This window comes from Galleria mellonella, unplaced genomic scaffold, assembly GCF_026898425.1.
Source record: "Galleria mellonella isolate WM207_F2 unplaced genomic scaffold, CSIRO_AGI_GalMel_v1 utg109, whole genome shotgun sequence".
NCBI lineage: Eukaryota > Metazoa > Arthropoda > Insecta > Lepidoptera > Pyralidae > Galleria > Galleria mellonella.
Window position 1 is genome coordinate 1,413,663 of NW_026441972.1, and position 14,503 is coordinate 1,428,165.

The 14,503-nt window shown below is 34.2% G+C and overlaps 1 protein-coding gene across 1 annotated transcript; it reads right to left on the bottom strand.

Annotated features, from left to right (window-relative positions):
- Nucleotides 1-1,640: 1,640 nt before the first annotated feature.
- Nucleotides 1,641-10,093, bottom strand: LOC113511108 (facilitated trehalose transporter Tret1-like). The gene is made up of 7 exons (XM_026894701.3): nucleotides 9,896-10,093; nucleotides 8,868-9,100; nucleotides 6,701-7,024; nucleotides 6,178-6,310; nucleotides 5,608-5,825; nucleotides 4,081-4,275; nucleotides 1,641-3,156 (listed from the first exon to the last, which is right to left on the bottom strand). Exons 1-7 carry the CDS (start codon nucleotides 9,963-9,965, stop codon nucleotides 2,938-2,940), a joined length of 1,392 nt encoding a protein of 463 aa, XP_026750502.2. The 5' UTR covers nucleotides 9,966-10,093; the 3' UTR covers nucleotides 1,641-2,937.
- Nucleotides 10,094-14,503: the final 4,410 nt, after the last annotated feature.

The following is a 14,503-nucleotide window of genomic DNA, read 5'->3' on the forward strand; positions in this document are numbered from 1 at the left end:
TATCTCTGGCAATCCAACGCGGAAATGCCGCAAGTGTCCTTTGCGGCATTTCCGCGTTGGGGACCTTTGGATCGGGTACGGATCATGAATGGGACTGATTGTTGAATTGTTTTTTTTTTTTTGTAAAATAAAAAAATTATATCCTGAAGTAATTTATTTCTTCACGGCTACGATATCAACCTATATTATATATATATATATATATATATATATATATATATATATATATATATATATATATATATATATATATATATATATATATATATATATATATATATATATATATATATATATATATATATATATATATATATATATATATATATAGCATAGGTGCCTTGGTTGGGAATCCTATAGCCAGTGTACTGTTGAACACGATTGGAAGAAAGTATTGTGGTATCCTGACAGCCAGTATAGGAGTGGTAAGTATTGGTATTTAATGATTATTTTATATATATATATATAGTAGTAAGTAGAATATATGGCATCCTTCCTTTCCCATGAAAAAAATAAAATAACAAACATTCAAACATCTCTTTACAAACTTTCATGTTTATATTATTTCTATAGTACAAGATATGTGTACAAGAGGGACTTAATAATAATATCATTTATTTCGGCCACCGAAGTTTATCAGATATTTACATATATAAATTACATAATCATCATCATCATATCAGGTGTTCTCTATCTACTGCTGTATATAGGACTATGTACATAAGGATATGAGGTGGTGAGTGATATGAGGTGAGGTGGGAGGAGATTTAGTTATCCAGTATATTATAGTTAGCCAGTAGTTATCACGCTTGGCAGGCCAGGTAACAACAGCAGCTTGGCTTTTAGAGACTTTGTACAAAAGTCAATTGCTTGTGAACCTCTGTCCCATTCGTGTTTCTACCGTGAAGCAGTTGTGTTTGCATGGCTATGTTTCGGTTTGAAGGGTGGGATATGGCGTGAATTTACTGGGTACAGAGGAATAACACCTGAGTCCTCAGGAATGGCAACGCATGGGGGGTAACATGGGCGAAACAGTATACTCTGTTATATCCATGGTATTGCTCATGTCTATAGGCGACAGTTACCACTTTCGATTAGGTGGGCCGTCAGCTTGCTTGCCATTCTAAGTTGTATAAAAAAAAAATTGAGACAAACTGCTAACCATGCTTCTTCAATTAAGTTCGCTTAATTGCCTCTTACGACACCCACAGATAAAATATGCTTATTAGACCTTCGTTTATTATTGTCCACAGATAAAATAATACCGTTTTTGGATAAGTGAAGCGCGCGTGTTTTTGAGCACCCAAATGTCTGAATTTTAGATCATCCGCCTTACAGCCTTGACTTAAGCCCTAACGATTTTTTTGCGTTCCCCAAAATTAAACAGTCTTCATGGTCAACGTTTCAGCTCAATCGAAGAAGCTGTTGACACAAACAAATCGGCCATTTTGACTACCCCCACTTTGGAATGGAATAAATGTTTTAAAAACTATTTTGAACGCATGCAAAAGTATATTAAATATCGCGGTGAATTCTTTGAAAAATTCTTTGAATAAATGGTTACAATCTATTAGATTGTCTATATTTATTTTAAACGACACAACTTTAAAGGCAGTCCTCACATAAATCAAACTCCAGAATGATTAGCAGACTTTGTTTTATTATAAACTTTATACTCCATGCCGAGGTTTACCCAAGAGACTACAGGATTCTTCAAAAGGGAGGTAAAGAGGTTTCTTCAGCGTCGGCAACGCACGCGTAATACCTCTAGTATTGTAGGCGTTCATAGGCTACGGTAACCGCTTACCATCAGGTGGGCCGTATGCTTGTTTGCCACCTCAGTGGTATAAAAAAAAACTACTTATTCGTATTAAACTAATGCTTTGGTATTCAAATACTGTCCCTTCTTTTGATATTAGGTACTTCTTTATATTTCCAATATATTACTAATTTTGACACCAAAAAAATATAAATCTACTTTTAAGCTAGTACTCAAAGGTATTATGAAGATCTTTAGGTTTACATTACATTATTTTATTTCAAAATTCCGTCGGCGATCAAGTTCCATATATCTGTGCCTCTAGTGAGAAAGGGTTCAATTCAAAATGGTCACTTTTCAGGAGAGCCAAAAAACTATTTTAAATAAAGAAAAAAAATTCTGCTGCTTTTATTATTTGCTAATTGAACAAGTCAATGATTGCATTTATAGTAATTTTTTCTCCTCTTTCTTATGAAATTGTCGGTTTTTGTGTAAAACCTATAGTTTTAAAAATAATTCTATTATACCTAATCACACTTAACAAAAATATTAAAATTATGATGTGAAAATAGTTTTAAGTTGAATTAAAACTATTTTATTGAAGTATTGAAGAAAAACAATGATGTGTATTTTACGCTATAAAAAAATAATCGCTATTAAATGGTGTAAAAGGGTTCAAATCGAACTGATTCATTTTACAAAAATAATTTTTGTAAAATATTGTAGTTTTATTTCTAATTATGACTTTTTTACCACAAATATTTTGTTAATTGTAGCCTTTTACATGTTTACTATCTCTATTGTTTTTAAAGATATCGTTACGATTCTTATACCATTCGAAAGAGAAAAATTTGCTTTTTTAAAGTAGCCTAAAAAAGAAAAAGGCTATAACTTGAGTTATACCCTTTCTCACTAGAGGCACAGATATTTTGCATATTATTTTTCTATTGTCTATCTCGCTCTAACATATAGGTTATTGCATTTCTCTTCCTTTAACAATGCAAATTTATATACTTCATCCTTCCCAAAGGGAAAGGCAAAGGACTCTGCCCATAGAGCTCATGTCTATCGTAATGTTTCATTCAAATTATTTATTTTTTCAAAAATCAAATAAGGTAAAAAAAAAGCATACAAAGAATTGTAAAAAATCGAATTTTAACCTAAAAATATCCTTTGTTTCATCGCTGCAAAATCAACGTAATTTCTTCAACTGTTTTCCCTTTTGTCTCGGGCATGAGTACCAGAGTAACAAAAATACCAAGGAGGTTGATTCCGGCGAAGCAATAGAACGTGCCGTACGTTCCTAATACATTTGAGATCGGCGTGAAAGCAATCAATTGTACAAATGATATAAACCACCCGTATGTCACTATGCAGCCCAACATCTTTGCACGTATCTGAAAGTTTAAAAATAAATTAGTAGTTAGATTAAAATTAATAATTATACTTTAAATAAGGGTACTTTATTATTATTCTCTCTCTCTCTGTCTGTCTCTCTCTCTCTCTCTGTGTGTGTGTGTATATAATCTATTAACATACTAAATTTCATTCCAATCCCTTCAATAGTTTCCATTTTTAATATGACGTTTTCTCACGAGATTACAGCAAAAGGTTCCTCAAAAAAGAGATAAACAGGTTCCTTCAGGGTGCAGCAACGCGCCTCTGGTATTGCAGGCGTTCATGCTACGGTAACTGCTTACCATCAAGTAACCGTATACTTGTTTGCCACTTCAGTGGTAAATGATATACCAAATTTCTAATACAAGCAGGGCTGGATTATTTATTAGGCAATGTAGGCATCTGCCTAAAGGTTCGCTATCGGCTAAGGACCCCGCACCCCAATAAATACCTTTTTCGAGAAAATGTTTTTAGATGAAAATTATATGTCAAAATTTGTATCTAATAAGCCCATTGCATCATGATATTTCATTATATTTTCTTTCGTTTCAAGTATTATACGTAAAATAATATTATAGCAGTTTTTTGTAAGAAAGATGTGCATTACGAGTATCAAGTCAGTTGCCAACCTGCCTGCCAAGCGTGGCAAATACTGACAGAACCTCACAAGTAGACAGTTAACGGCTAGTATGACGACGACGTCTTATATTTATTTTATACATTTACCAATAAGTGATTACTACACCAGGATCGCAGGCCTGTCTTATATTATGTCTTATAACTGTATGTCTTATATTATTAAAGAGTTTATTAATAATTTAAAATTATATAAACACGTCTGCCAAATTAAAATGTATAAATTCCTAAGTTTTTTTTTTTTAATAGGACAGTAAATGTAATTACGACAAAGGCCAGATACTAACTTGAAAATTGAACATTTCAGACATAATGACGTTTGGAATTGGCGCGACGCCTGCAGCGTACGCCCACACAGCGGCCACTATGGCGATCACGCACAACCACCCCGGGACGCTGCCGCCCTGGTGCTGTACCAGCATTATAGAAGCGAGGCACAGGAACGACGCTACTGTTATGCCAAAAGTTGTCACCAATAACACCTGAAACGTAAAATAATCTTGATAATAAAATGTTCCTATCCTTACTAATATTATAAATTAGAAAGAGAATTTATCCAGCATCTTTTTAAGTCAGTGTTCTACTCTAGAAGTAGGATTCCTGTAATTCTTCGCAGATTATAAATTTTGAAAGAGTTTATTCAGCATACTTTTAAGCCAGTATTTTACTCTTATATTAATTATAAAAAAGTACTATAGAGATATAGCAGAGTCGTGGGTTGTGAATTGAAAGACCCCGATTGTCAAAACAAGTTTAATACGAGCAACAAGTAATACACAGTTGTTAGCAATGGCGGGAGCGCGCTCTAGGTCTAAGTACATATGCGAACGTAATGGCGGCCGGCGTAAGACTACTGTAGAGGGCGCCAGTGCCTATTACTTATAACGAGCGGGTGGATGCCCGCGAGTGGCCCGGATTGGTCGTTCTATTATGTTGGTAGTAGTGACGGTAGGTTGTACCATTATAGTAAAGTATCTAAATAATTACTATACCCTAAAAATAGGATACCTGTAATCCTTGCCAATATTATAAATATGAAAGTGAGTTTGGTTGTTACCTACATCGCTTTTAGGTCTTATAAATATCTTGGGTAATTTGCAAGTTGAGAAAATCGAAACTTGCATTCTTGCAAACTTGTATTCTTCAATATTGCTTCATATAAAATAGTACAAAGTTTAAAATTAAGTCAAAACAATCATTAATTTATCAAGCAAACTGAACTACGTATTTAACAGTTACTGAAACTCTATCAGCTGTTAAGTGTCCACTGCTGAACGTAGCCCTCCCACATATACTGCCATAAGGAACAATCTCGAACCACATGTATTCACTTCCTAACTGACTGACTGATTTAAGATCGTCGCTTCATCTAGTAGTGGGTCATTCTACATTGCGTTTTCTTGTACAGAGTCGCCACTCAAGAACCTTTCTTCCCCATCGTTTGTCGGTTCTTAGAACTATGTGACCAGCCCATTGCCACTTCTTCTCACTTATTCTTCTATTACTTATACTGCGCTAAAACTATATTATTTCACTTGTCCCAAATTAAACTGCTAATTTCTGGTACCTATTTCTCAATTACGAATGCATCAACTAATGTTGTAAGTACTATGGCAGTGAATTTACTGGGTACAGAGGAATAACACCTAAGACCTCAGAAATGGCAACGCATAGGGGGTATCATAGGCGAAACAGTATACTCTGTTATGTTCATGGTACTGCTCATGTCTATAGGCGATGGTTAGCATTTTCCATCAGGTGGGCCGTCAGCTTGTTTGCCATTCTAAGTTGTATAAAAAAAAAAACTAACTCACCTTCCTTCCTACTCTTTCAACACACGCTATAGAAAATACTGAGCCGATAATCATCACGGCTGGTATGCTAAGTGTCTGTATGTCTGGACTGATAGTGACTCCAGACGAAACCAAGATACTCGACGCATAAGTTATAATGGCAAAACAGCCGTTGCCCGCTTGAAACGTGAAGACCAGCAAGAGAAGCAAGAGGCCTTTGCGCCATGGTTTATTTTTTACTGAAAAAGAATAAAAAACAATTTACAAACACTGGATAATAAATGTTAGAAGTCATACACGAAGAGAAAATAAATCTATATTATTATTGTGCCTCCGATCAAACCGTTTATAATTACTCCTCTCCATCCAAAGGTTGCCTGGAAGAGATCGCTTTTAGCGATAAGGTCGCCCATTGTTTTCTCATTGTGATTATTTCTTGTTATTGTTTATATTTTTAATAAGTTTACTATTTTAATCTTCTGGAGGAAATAATAAAGAGTATCTATCTATCTTTTACAGTCTTGGTTTAAGTATATCGTTTTTAATCAATAATAAAACCTGAGTATGAAAGAAATAGCAATGAATACTCACGAATGCTTATTAAAGAGATATCAGGCAATGACTTGAAGTATATATTTTCGTTCTTCATACAGTCAATTTCATAGACAACTTCTTTATCCTCTGGGTTTAGTCCTCGAAAGAAGGCGATAGTAGATGCAGCCGCCTACGGGTAGACACGGCAGATACGGTAATAGACAGGCTCTAGAGGATTTTCAAAACACTTATGTTTATTATTTACATTATGACATTTACTGTATGTATTTAATAATATATGTATTAATAATGTATGTATTTAATAATGTATGTATTTAATAATGTATGTATTTAATAATGTATGTATTAACCAATGGTAGCGTATAGCATGAAAATTTTTTAAATTATTCACAAGTATTCCATGAATTTAAAAATATATTTCATACATACATACATACATATCTGTCACGCCTGTCTCCCATTAGGGTAGGCAGAAACAATGGAACGCCAAATGCTTCGATTCAAATATATTTCAATCGACATTAATTAACTTATATTAACTAACTAAAGATATTGTTACCTCATATTTTTCTGATTTTATCAGGAAAGCAGGTGACTCCGGAATCTTTATAAGCAACGCTATCAGCACTAAAGGTAACCACACCACGATCCATAATAGCGTGTAGTAATCCAGAAACGCTCCCATTGCGTACATTAAGAAAAATCCCAAATTCTGACTCAGCCCCATTAGAGATACCAGCAGGCCTCTTATGTTGTCCTGGCTGAGTTCTTTCACGTACATGGGAGTGATGCAGAAACAGCCCCCAGCCGCTACACCAGCACAGATTCTGGCTATGAGGAGACCAGGTACGCTTGTCGTTACTATTTTTATAATCCAGCATAACTGCAAAAATTATAGAATAGTTAATGCATTTTTTTATTATGAGTTTCCTACTTCTACTTTCATTTATATGGCTGCTACCAATTGAGGTAGATGATCTTGCCAAATAACAATGACTTTCTTACATTTATGACGATTCACAAATAACATAGATTTTTTAACTTGTTTAATAAAAACTACGTGGAATCCATTCTCTCGAGCCTACTTTATAGTCATCTCTTTTTCTTATGATACTTAGAATGGCAAAATTCCCAAAGAGTGTTGACGTCAAGCAGGCGGCCGGTCGTAAAACTATAAGCTAAATCCTTTTGTAATATGGATAAAACCATATTATGCCGACCACAAATAATAATTGGGATAAGGGTAGGAAGATGATGACTTAGAATGGCAAACAATTTGACAGTTTGTCTAGTAAAAAGTGTTAAGCATTACCTATAAACATGATCAGTACCATGAACATTACAGAATATAATATTATACCGCTTATGCATTGCCATTCCTGACAATTAAAAGTGGTCATTAAAAGTTAATGGTAAAATTTTCGAAATAAAAAGCAAAATATGTAGATACAAAATGACATTTATGGCATGACGTCACATAGCGATTATCGATACTTTGACGTTTGAATCGAAAGATCAGATTAATTCAATTATTGGATAAAAAAAATCGGAAAAGCGATCTTTTAGCAAATGTTATCTACATTGCCTACCATTTTACTTTCGACATCGTTAGTGATTATACAAATCTTAAAGCTTGGTAGCGATTGCAACTTTGCTAGGCTCTCTGAAGATTACAATGCTATATTTTCGTATCATGTAATTTTACTGCTTTATTTCCCTTTAACCGAAACACAACTATGCAAGCATAACTACCTCAATGCAGAAACACGAGTGAGATAGAGGTAGCAATGCAATCGATTTTTTGTACAAAATCTCCCTTGTCTAAATTACAAACTTTTCGTTCACCTCTAGGCCTACTATCATCATATCAGCGGTTAACTGTCCACTGCTGAACATAATCCCCCCCAGAAGGGGAGTTTTGCCATGCTTGGCAGGTGGGTTAGCAACCGCAGTTAAGCTTTTAGTGATGTTTTAAGAGGGTCACAACTGTCCATCTTTACATGTTCCCTTAGTTTTAACTTTCGGCACCCACGGGACAGGAAGAGATAGCCCATTCTATGCTGGGACTTTCTCGGTTAGATCTGATCATATCAGGTATCAAATTTTTTCTTTATCATTATTTTTTCAATAACCAATTCTTCCTTTTTTCTTCTGTCATAATTTAACGTGTTCTGTTTGAATTAACACAGACTTTTCCATCTCTTCAATTTAATATCAAATTGTTCAATATGATGCCCTCAGCCTTTTTTTATCTTTGTACAGCTCGCCATAGACAGGGAGTTCACCCTCATACCCTACAGCCTAAATGGTCCCGTACAACGCAGTTTCAGAGATGTTCTCTTCCACGAACACTCAGGTTATGGAATGAACTCCCTACTGAGGTTTTCCCAAGAAACTACAGAATGGGGTTTTTCAAAAGGGGGATCAAGAGGTATATTCAGGGTTGGGTTGACGCGTAATACTTCTGGTTTGCAGGCGTTCATAAGCTACAGTACAATCAGATGGGTCGTATGCTTGTTTGCTATCTCAATGATATAAAAAAAAAACATCTCAGCCACTATCTGTCCACTGCTGAACGGTCTAACTAAGGAACAGTTCTGAGCCACTTGCATCCACTGACTCCCTGCAATGCATTTGAGGTCGTCACTCCCTCTAGTAGTCGTTGTATACTACGCCTACAGTTTAACAACTTATACAACTAAGCAACCATAAAAGGAAATACTTACTGCTTGGGTCACAGCAATTGCCAGAATGCCCATTTTCCTCCCATACTTGTCTGCTAAATATGAGCATATCGGTACTCCAAAAACTGCCATTAGAGGCATCGTGCTGGCGATCAATGTCCAACTCGCATCAGATATCGGTTGGTCCACCACTAACGACGTTTCCGATTGTAACACTTTCGTCGTTGGCGAGATCCAGGCGGCTTGTATACCATATGTGAGTGTTGTTGTATTGACTGCAATTAAATTTATTTATTTCTTATTGCATTCCATAATATAATTTGTAGATAACATTTCAATTATGGACCGTGTTGGGCACAGCGAGTACGAGAGAGGAGGACAACACTTTTTTCACTTTAGAAATAGTCTAAATTAAGTTAATTCTAATAAGTATAATTTATATAAATATATATAACGCTCTTGAAACATATGTAAAAGTCTAACTGCGGTTGCCAACCCACCTGCCAAACGTGGCAACTACTGGCAAAACTCCCCTTACGGAAGACTAATGTTCAACAGTTAAGGGCTGAAATAAATATAATGCTCGGTATGATATAAGCTATCCTTCCTCTCTTATAGGTGTCGTAAGAGACGAATAACACCTTTATTCGTCTCTTACGACACCTATGGGAGGCTTAATGGTCTAAGAATAGGCATCAGCGAAGATAAGGATATCAGCCGCTAACTGACCATTGCTGAACGTAAGCCTCCGCTATAAGGGGGTTTTGCCAGTAGTTTCCACGCTTGGCAGGCAGGTTGGCAACAGCAGTTAGACTTTTAGATATATTTATGATATTTTTAGTATTAGCCTGCCAAAGATATTAGAAGCGGCTCAGAAATATCTGGAATCGGGTTAAATACTTTTATTATAATTTTGTATGTTAACACACTAGGTTTATAACATTGATTTGGCTTTTGCTGTCATAATGTTATAATTATTTTTAATGAATAAATAAATAAATAAATAAATGTTTTGAGTGGGTTTTAAAAAATCTGCTTATAACACGATTTTCTAAAACATAATATATTACCTAGTATCGCTATTATCCATTGCATATGCGTTGTCCCTTGTTTACGCGGCATCTCACTGTCAACTGTCATTTTATTTTAAATTTATACTAATGTAATATAATAAATATTTTCTATAATTTATATATAAAAATAAAATATTAAAAAAAATAAATCACTGTAACTAGTAACAATCCATTTTATCACCTATTAAAAATTATACTATACTGAATATAACGCGCTTTTATATAGGCATATAATAATAATAAAAGAGTTCAGGGATGTGCCTAATTATAGTAAATTTTGTGGTTTACAATATTTTGTTTATGTTTTTGAAAATTTATTAGTGAATTTATCCAATGTTTGGTTCAGTTATAAACATTTATTAGTGGCTTTATTTAAAATTTTATTCAAATCACTGTCTGTAAAAACAATATTAAAAATAATGATAAAAAAAAATTATAAAAACAAATACAATTTAGTGATGTTAATTAAAAATGCAATAGGTTTATATATAATAGGATAAAATCAAACATTGCACAAAAAAATCTTTTGTTTTAAATTCGTGAAAGCTTATAATTATTAAAGAGATGTGTAATAGAGACATTGGAATTGTTTTATTCACGTACATAAAGAATAAGTTATCAAAATTTATAAAAAATTATAATATAAAAATGTAAACCATAAAATCGAGTTACTTTTTTTTCTATATTCACTTGTGAATCGTCGTCTTAAACTTCATTTCTGATTCACACATCTAAATAGATGTGTGAATCAGAAATGATTACCTAAATAGGTAAACTATTTAAAAAAAGATTAAACGCTTAAGTAATTAAATAAAACAACATACGATATTTCATTGAATTTTATTTCGAAACAAAAGGGATTCTGATGAGGACTCAATCTCTCGCTAGCTTCAAAACCTCCTTTAAGTCCTACTGACTCTTCCTTTAAGTATTATTTTCCCATATTCTCTCTTCATCTTCCACTTTAATTCTCTTCTGTTGTAAGTATACTATTAAGTATGTGTATGTTTACGTATATATTTATGTATATGTGTATATATGTATTATGTATATATATATATTAGTATTAGTATAGTGCGCCACCCACCTTTTGTCTTTTTTCTCAATGTTCACCACCCAAAGATTGTCTAGAAGAGATTGCTTAACGATACGGGCGCCTTTTGTATCACTTCTCATTAAAATTAACTGTATTTATAACTTTATAAATAGTTCAAGTTTTTTTTTATACAACTTAGAATGGCAAACAAGCTGACGGCCCACCTGATGCAAAGTGGTAACCGTCACCTATAGATATGAGCAGTACCATGGACATAACAGAGTATACTGTTTCGTCCATGATACCCTCCATGCGTTGCCATTCCTGAGGACTCAGGTGTTATTCCTCTGTACCCAGTAAATTCACGCCATATCCCACCCTTCAAACCGAAACACAACCATGCAAACACAACTGCTTTACGGTTGAAACACGAATGGGACGGAGGTACCCAAGCAAACGACTTTTGTACAAAGTCTCCTTTTGGTCAAGTGCAAAATAAATAAATAAATAAATTTATAACTATAGAAATTATTATATTTGATACAATAAATGTAAAATACTGTATTATTTAGCATCATTTGTTTTAATCAACGATACGTCAACAGAGATCGTTTGAAATGGAATTGACCAATATTACCACAACATACAATATAAAAACTAATCAATATAAAATAATAAAGTTGTTAGATGCAACCCTAATAACAATACACAATTTAAATAGACAACAGGTACTTTCTAAAAATAGACTGTCCATGCTCTCCACAAACAGACAAACATTTGTTTGCTTTTACGTAATGTAACCAGATAGTGCGGTTGTTTGAAATAGGCAAACGTCTTGTCGACAATATATTTACAATAAATTACTACAACGTAAATTATAAATTATTTATATATCACAGTAAACATATTATTTATAAATCTTAGTTTGCAAACAATACGTTTTTCGCATACGAAATCGGAAATTAACTTAAGATTGTCTGATTTGAGCTTTATACAATTTCAAGCGGTGTTCCGGCATGAAATACTGTCTCAATCTATTGAGCACTCCTAACTTTTTGGAAGCCATCTTAGCCTTTTCCTCCAGATGACCGCAAAATTGGACGTTGCAAGATATATCAACACTTATTTAATTTAATTTAATTATATAATTCTTTATTATAGATTACAAAAATCCATTTTTGTTACTAACAATTGACTTAAACTATGTTAGTAGAAAAAAAAAATACAAAAATCATTTTATGGCCCCTATAATAATTTTGACACACAATGAGAGGATCGGGCTATCGTATTTATTACATAATGCCCACAGAATGCTGTTACTGCTGCCACGCAGTCGGTATAAAAAACATGCGATCCGTTTGCATCTGATGACATAGAAGTCATCCGTCCATGCGCTGCAAACTTTATGGATGCACTATAAAAACGTTATTATCAAGGGAAATGTTATTTTAGTTTAAAAATTAAACTACTAAACTAATATTGATAAAATTTCTGTATCACTAATCTGTAAGTACATATATATTATATTATACATTTCAAACAAAAAGAATTTTCCAATCGATTTACAACTGACGTAGTTATGAAATGACAAACTTTAAAATATACAATCGAATTGAGAACCTGTTTCTTTTTTAAGTCTATTGAAAACGGGTATTTCTCAGGGCTCTATTCTTGGTCCATTTTTTTATTTGACTAAATCATTATTAAAATAGGGTAATTTACTTAACATTGTTGTTGGTTTTTACCTCGTGATTTGATACTAAATAAAAAACGCAATACAAATACATGTTGTACGATATTAATATTTATTATTCATGTAAATATGTAAAGACAATTTGCGTAATACTGTGCAAATAAATAATTTCTCATTGCTATCGCATCGGTTTGTGTATAATTGTGATAATATTATTGTGAAACGTGAACAATTAAATACTATGTAAATGACATCCTGTCAACCTGACAGTTATTTACAGTATTTCTCAGTAGCTGTTGCTTTGGTAAGCAATTACGATCAGTTGAAGACATGTTCAAGAGGTTCTGTACCTAACAGGGTTACCAGGGGGGAAAAGAATGTTAGCAATGAAGTTTGACATCCCCATTGCTAGCAATATGCCCTATTAGGTCAAACTCCACGTGGTTCCCCCTGGAAACCATCGTGAACAATTCTTGTTGAATTCGTCACGATGGGACGACCTGCTTCATCCTCACTTACCATCTTTCACTGGTGCATCGTCGGTGTGTACCGACAGCGTGGGTAGGTTTACCATTCCATTGTCAACCATTAAAAAAAACAGGGTTACCAAGGGGGAAAGGAATTGTTAGTATTGGGGCTATATCCTATCAGGTCGACTTTCACACGGTTTCCCCTGGAAACTATCTTTATTAATTCTTTATGAATTCGCCACTATGGGCCAACTGACCTGCTTTCATTCTCGTCTATCATCTCCCACTGCTGCTCCAACAGTGTATACTAATAGTATAGGCTGATTAACCATTCCATTATCATGCATTAAAAGACAAAACGGGGTCACTAGGAGGGATAAGGCATTGTTGATAATGGGAACTGTTGATATTGATTGAATAAGGTTCATTTTCCATTGCAGAGGATTTTATAACAAAATACACGTCTTTACTGATTGAATATTATTATTATTATTTTTTTATACAACTTAGAATGGCAAACAAGCTGACGGCCCACCTGATGAAAAGTGGTAACCGTCGCCTATAGACATGAGCAGTACCATAGACATAACAGAGTATACTGTTTCGCCCATGATACCCCCATGCGCTGCCATTCCTGAGGACTCAGGTGTTATTCCTCTGTACCCAGTAAATTCGCGCCATATCCCACCCTTCAAACCGACAGCTATGCAAACACAACTGCTTGACGGTTGAAACACGAATGGGACAGAGGTACCCAAGCAATCGACTTTTGTACAAAGTCTTTCCTTTTGTTATAATAAGGCTCCATCGGGGTTCCGATGATTTTGCCAATGTCAAGGTTGTAAAAAACACTGCAATTTTATCGCATCTAGCATTGTATTGGCAACTCAACCTAGACCTGAATCAATATTTAGTTTAGATACACAATGCTTGCTTTAGATACAATGCTAGCATTGTTCAGATACACTATCTAATCGATCCAATGTTGTGATTATGATTCAAAATACATTTAGTTACTAATTACAATTCAGTCTAGGCTTAGACTTTATCTTAAAGGTTTCTTTGCAGAGTCTTTAATATATTATCACAATTATAACCTAAGAACAATAAAAATTAAATAAATACTAACATTTTAGTAATTAGGTATTAAGTTACCAAATATTAGACCTAAATATAGTAATGTATATAGTAGTGTAGGATCCGCCCCACTAGATGGAGTGACGACCTGAAATGCATTTTTTTTTCAATGGGTGAAAATGGTATGGTAACCCCGCCTGCGCTAACAAGATACGCTGGCGGAGCACCAGTGAAGGGTGATAGATGAGAATGAAAACAGGCCAGTTAGCCCATCATTCATCAGAAATTAACCATGATAGTTTCCAGGGAGAACCGTGAGGAGGTCAACC

What these genes read in the sequence shown, in the direction of transcription:
- LOC113511108 (XM_026894701.3), bottom strand. Translation starts at nt 9,965, where the DNA reads ATGACAGTTGACAGTGAGATGCCGCGTAAACAAGGGACAACGCATATG. An exon ending in ATGGATAATAGCGATACTAG is followed by an intron (nt 9,101 to 9,895) that starts GTAATATATTAT and finishes ATTTAATTGCAG; the next exon opens with TCAATACAACAACACTCACA. An exon ending in CTGAAATGTTCAATTTTCAA is followed by an intron (nt 3,157 to 4,080) that starts GTTAGTATCTGG and finishes TTAAACTTTCAG; the next exon opens with ATACGTGCAAAGATGTTGGG.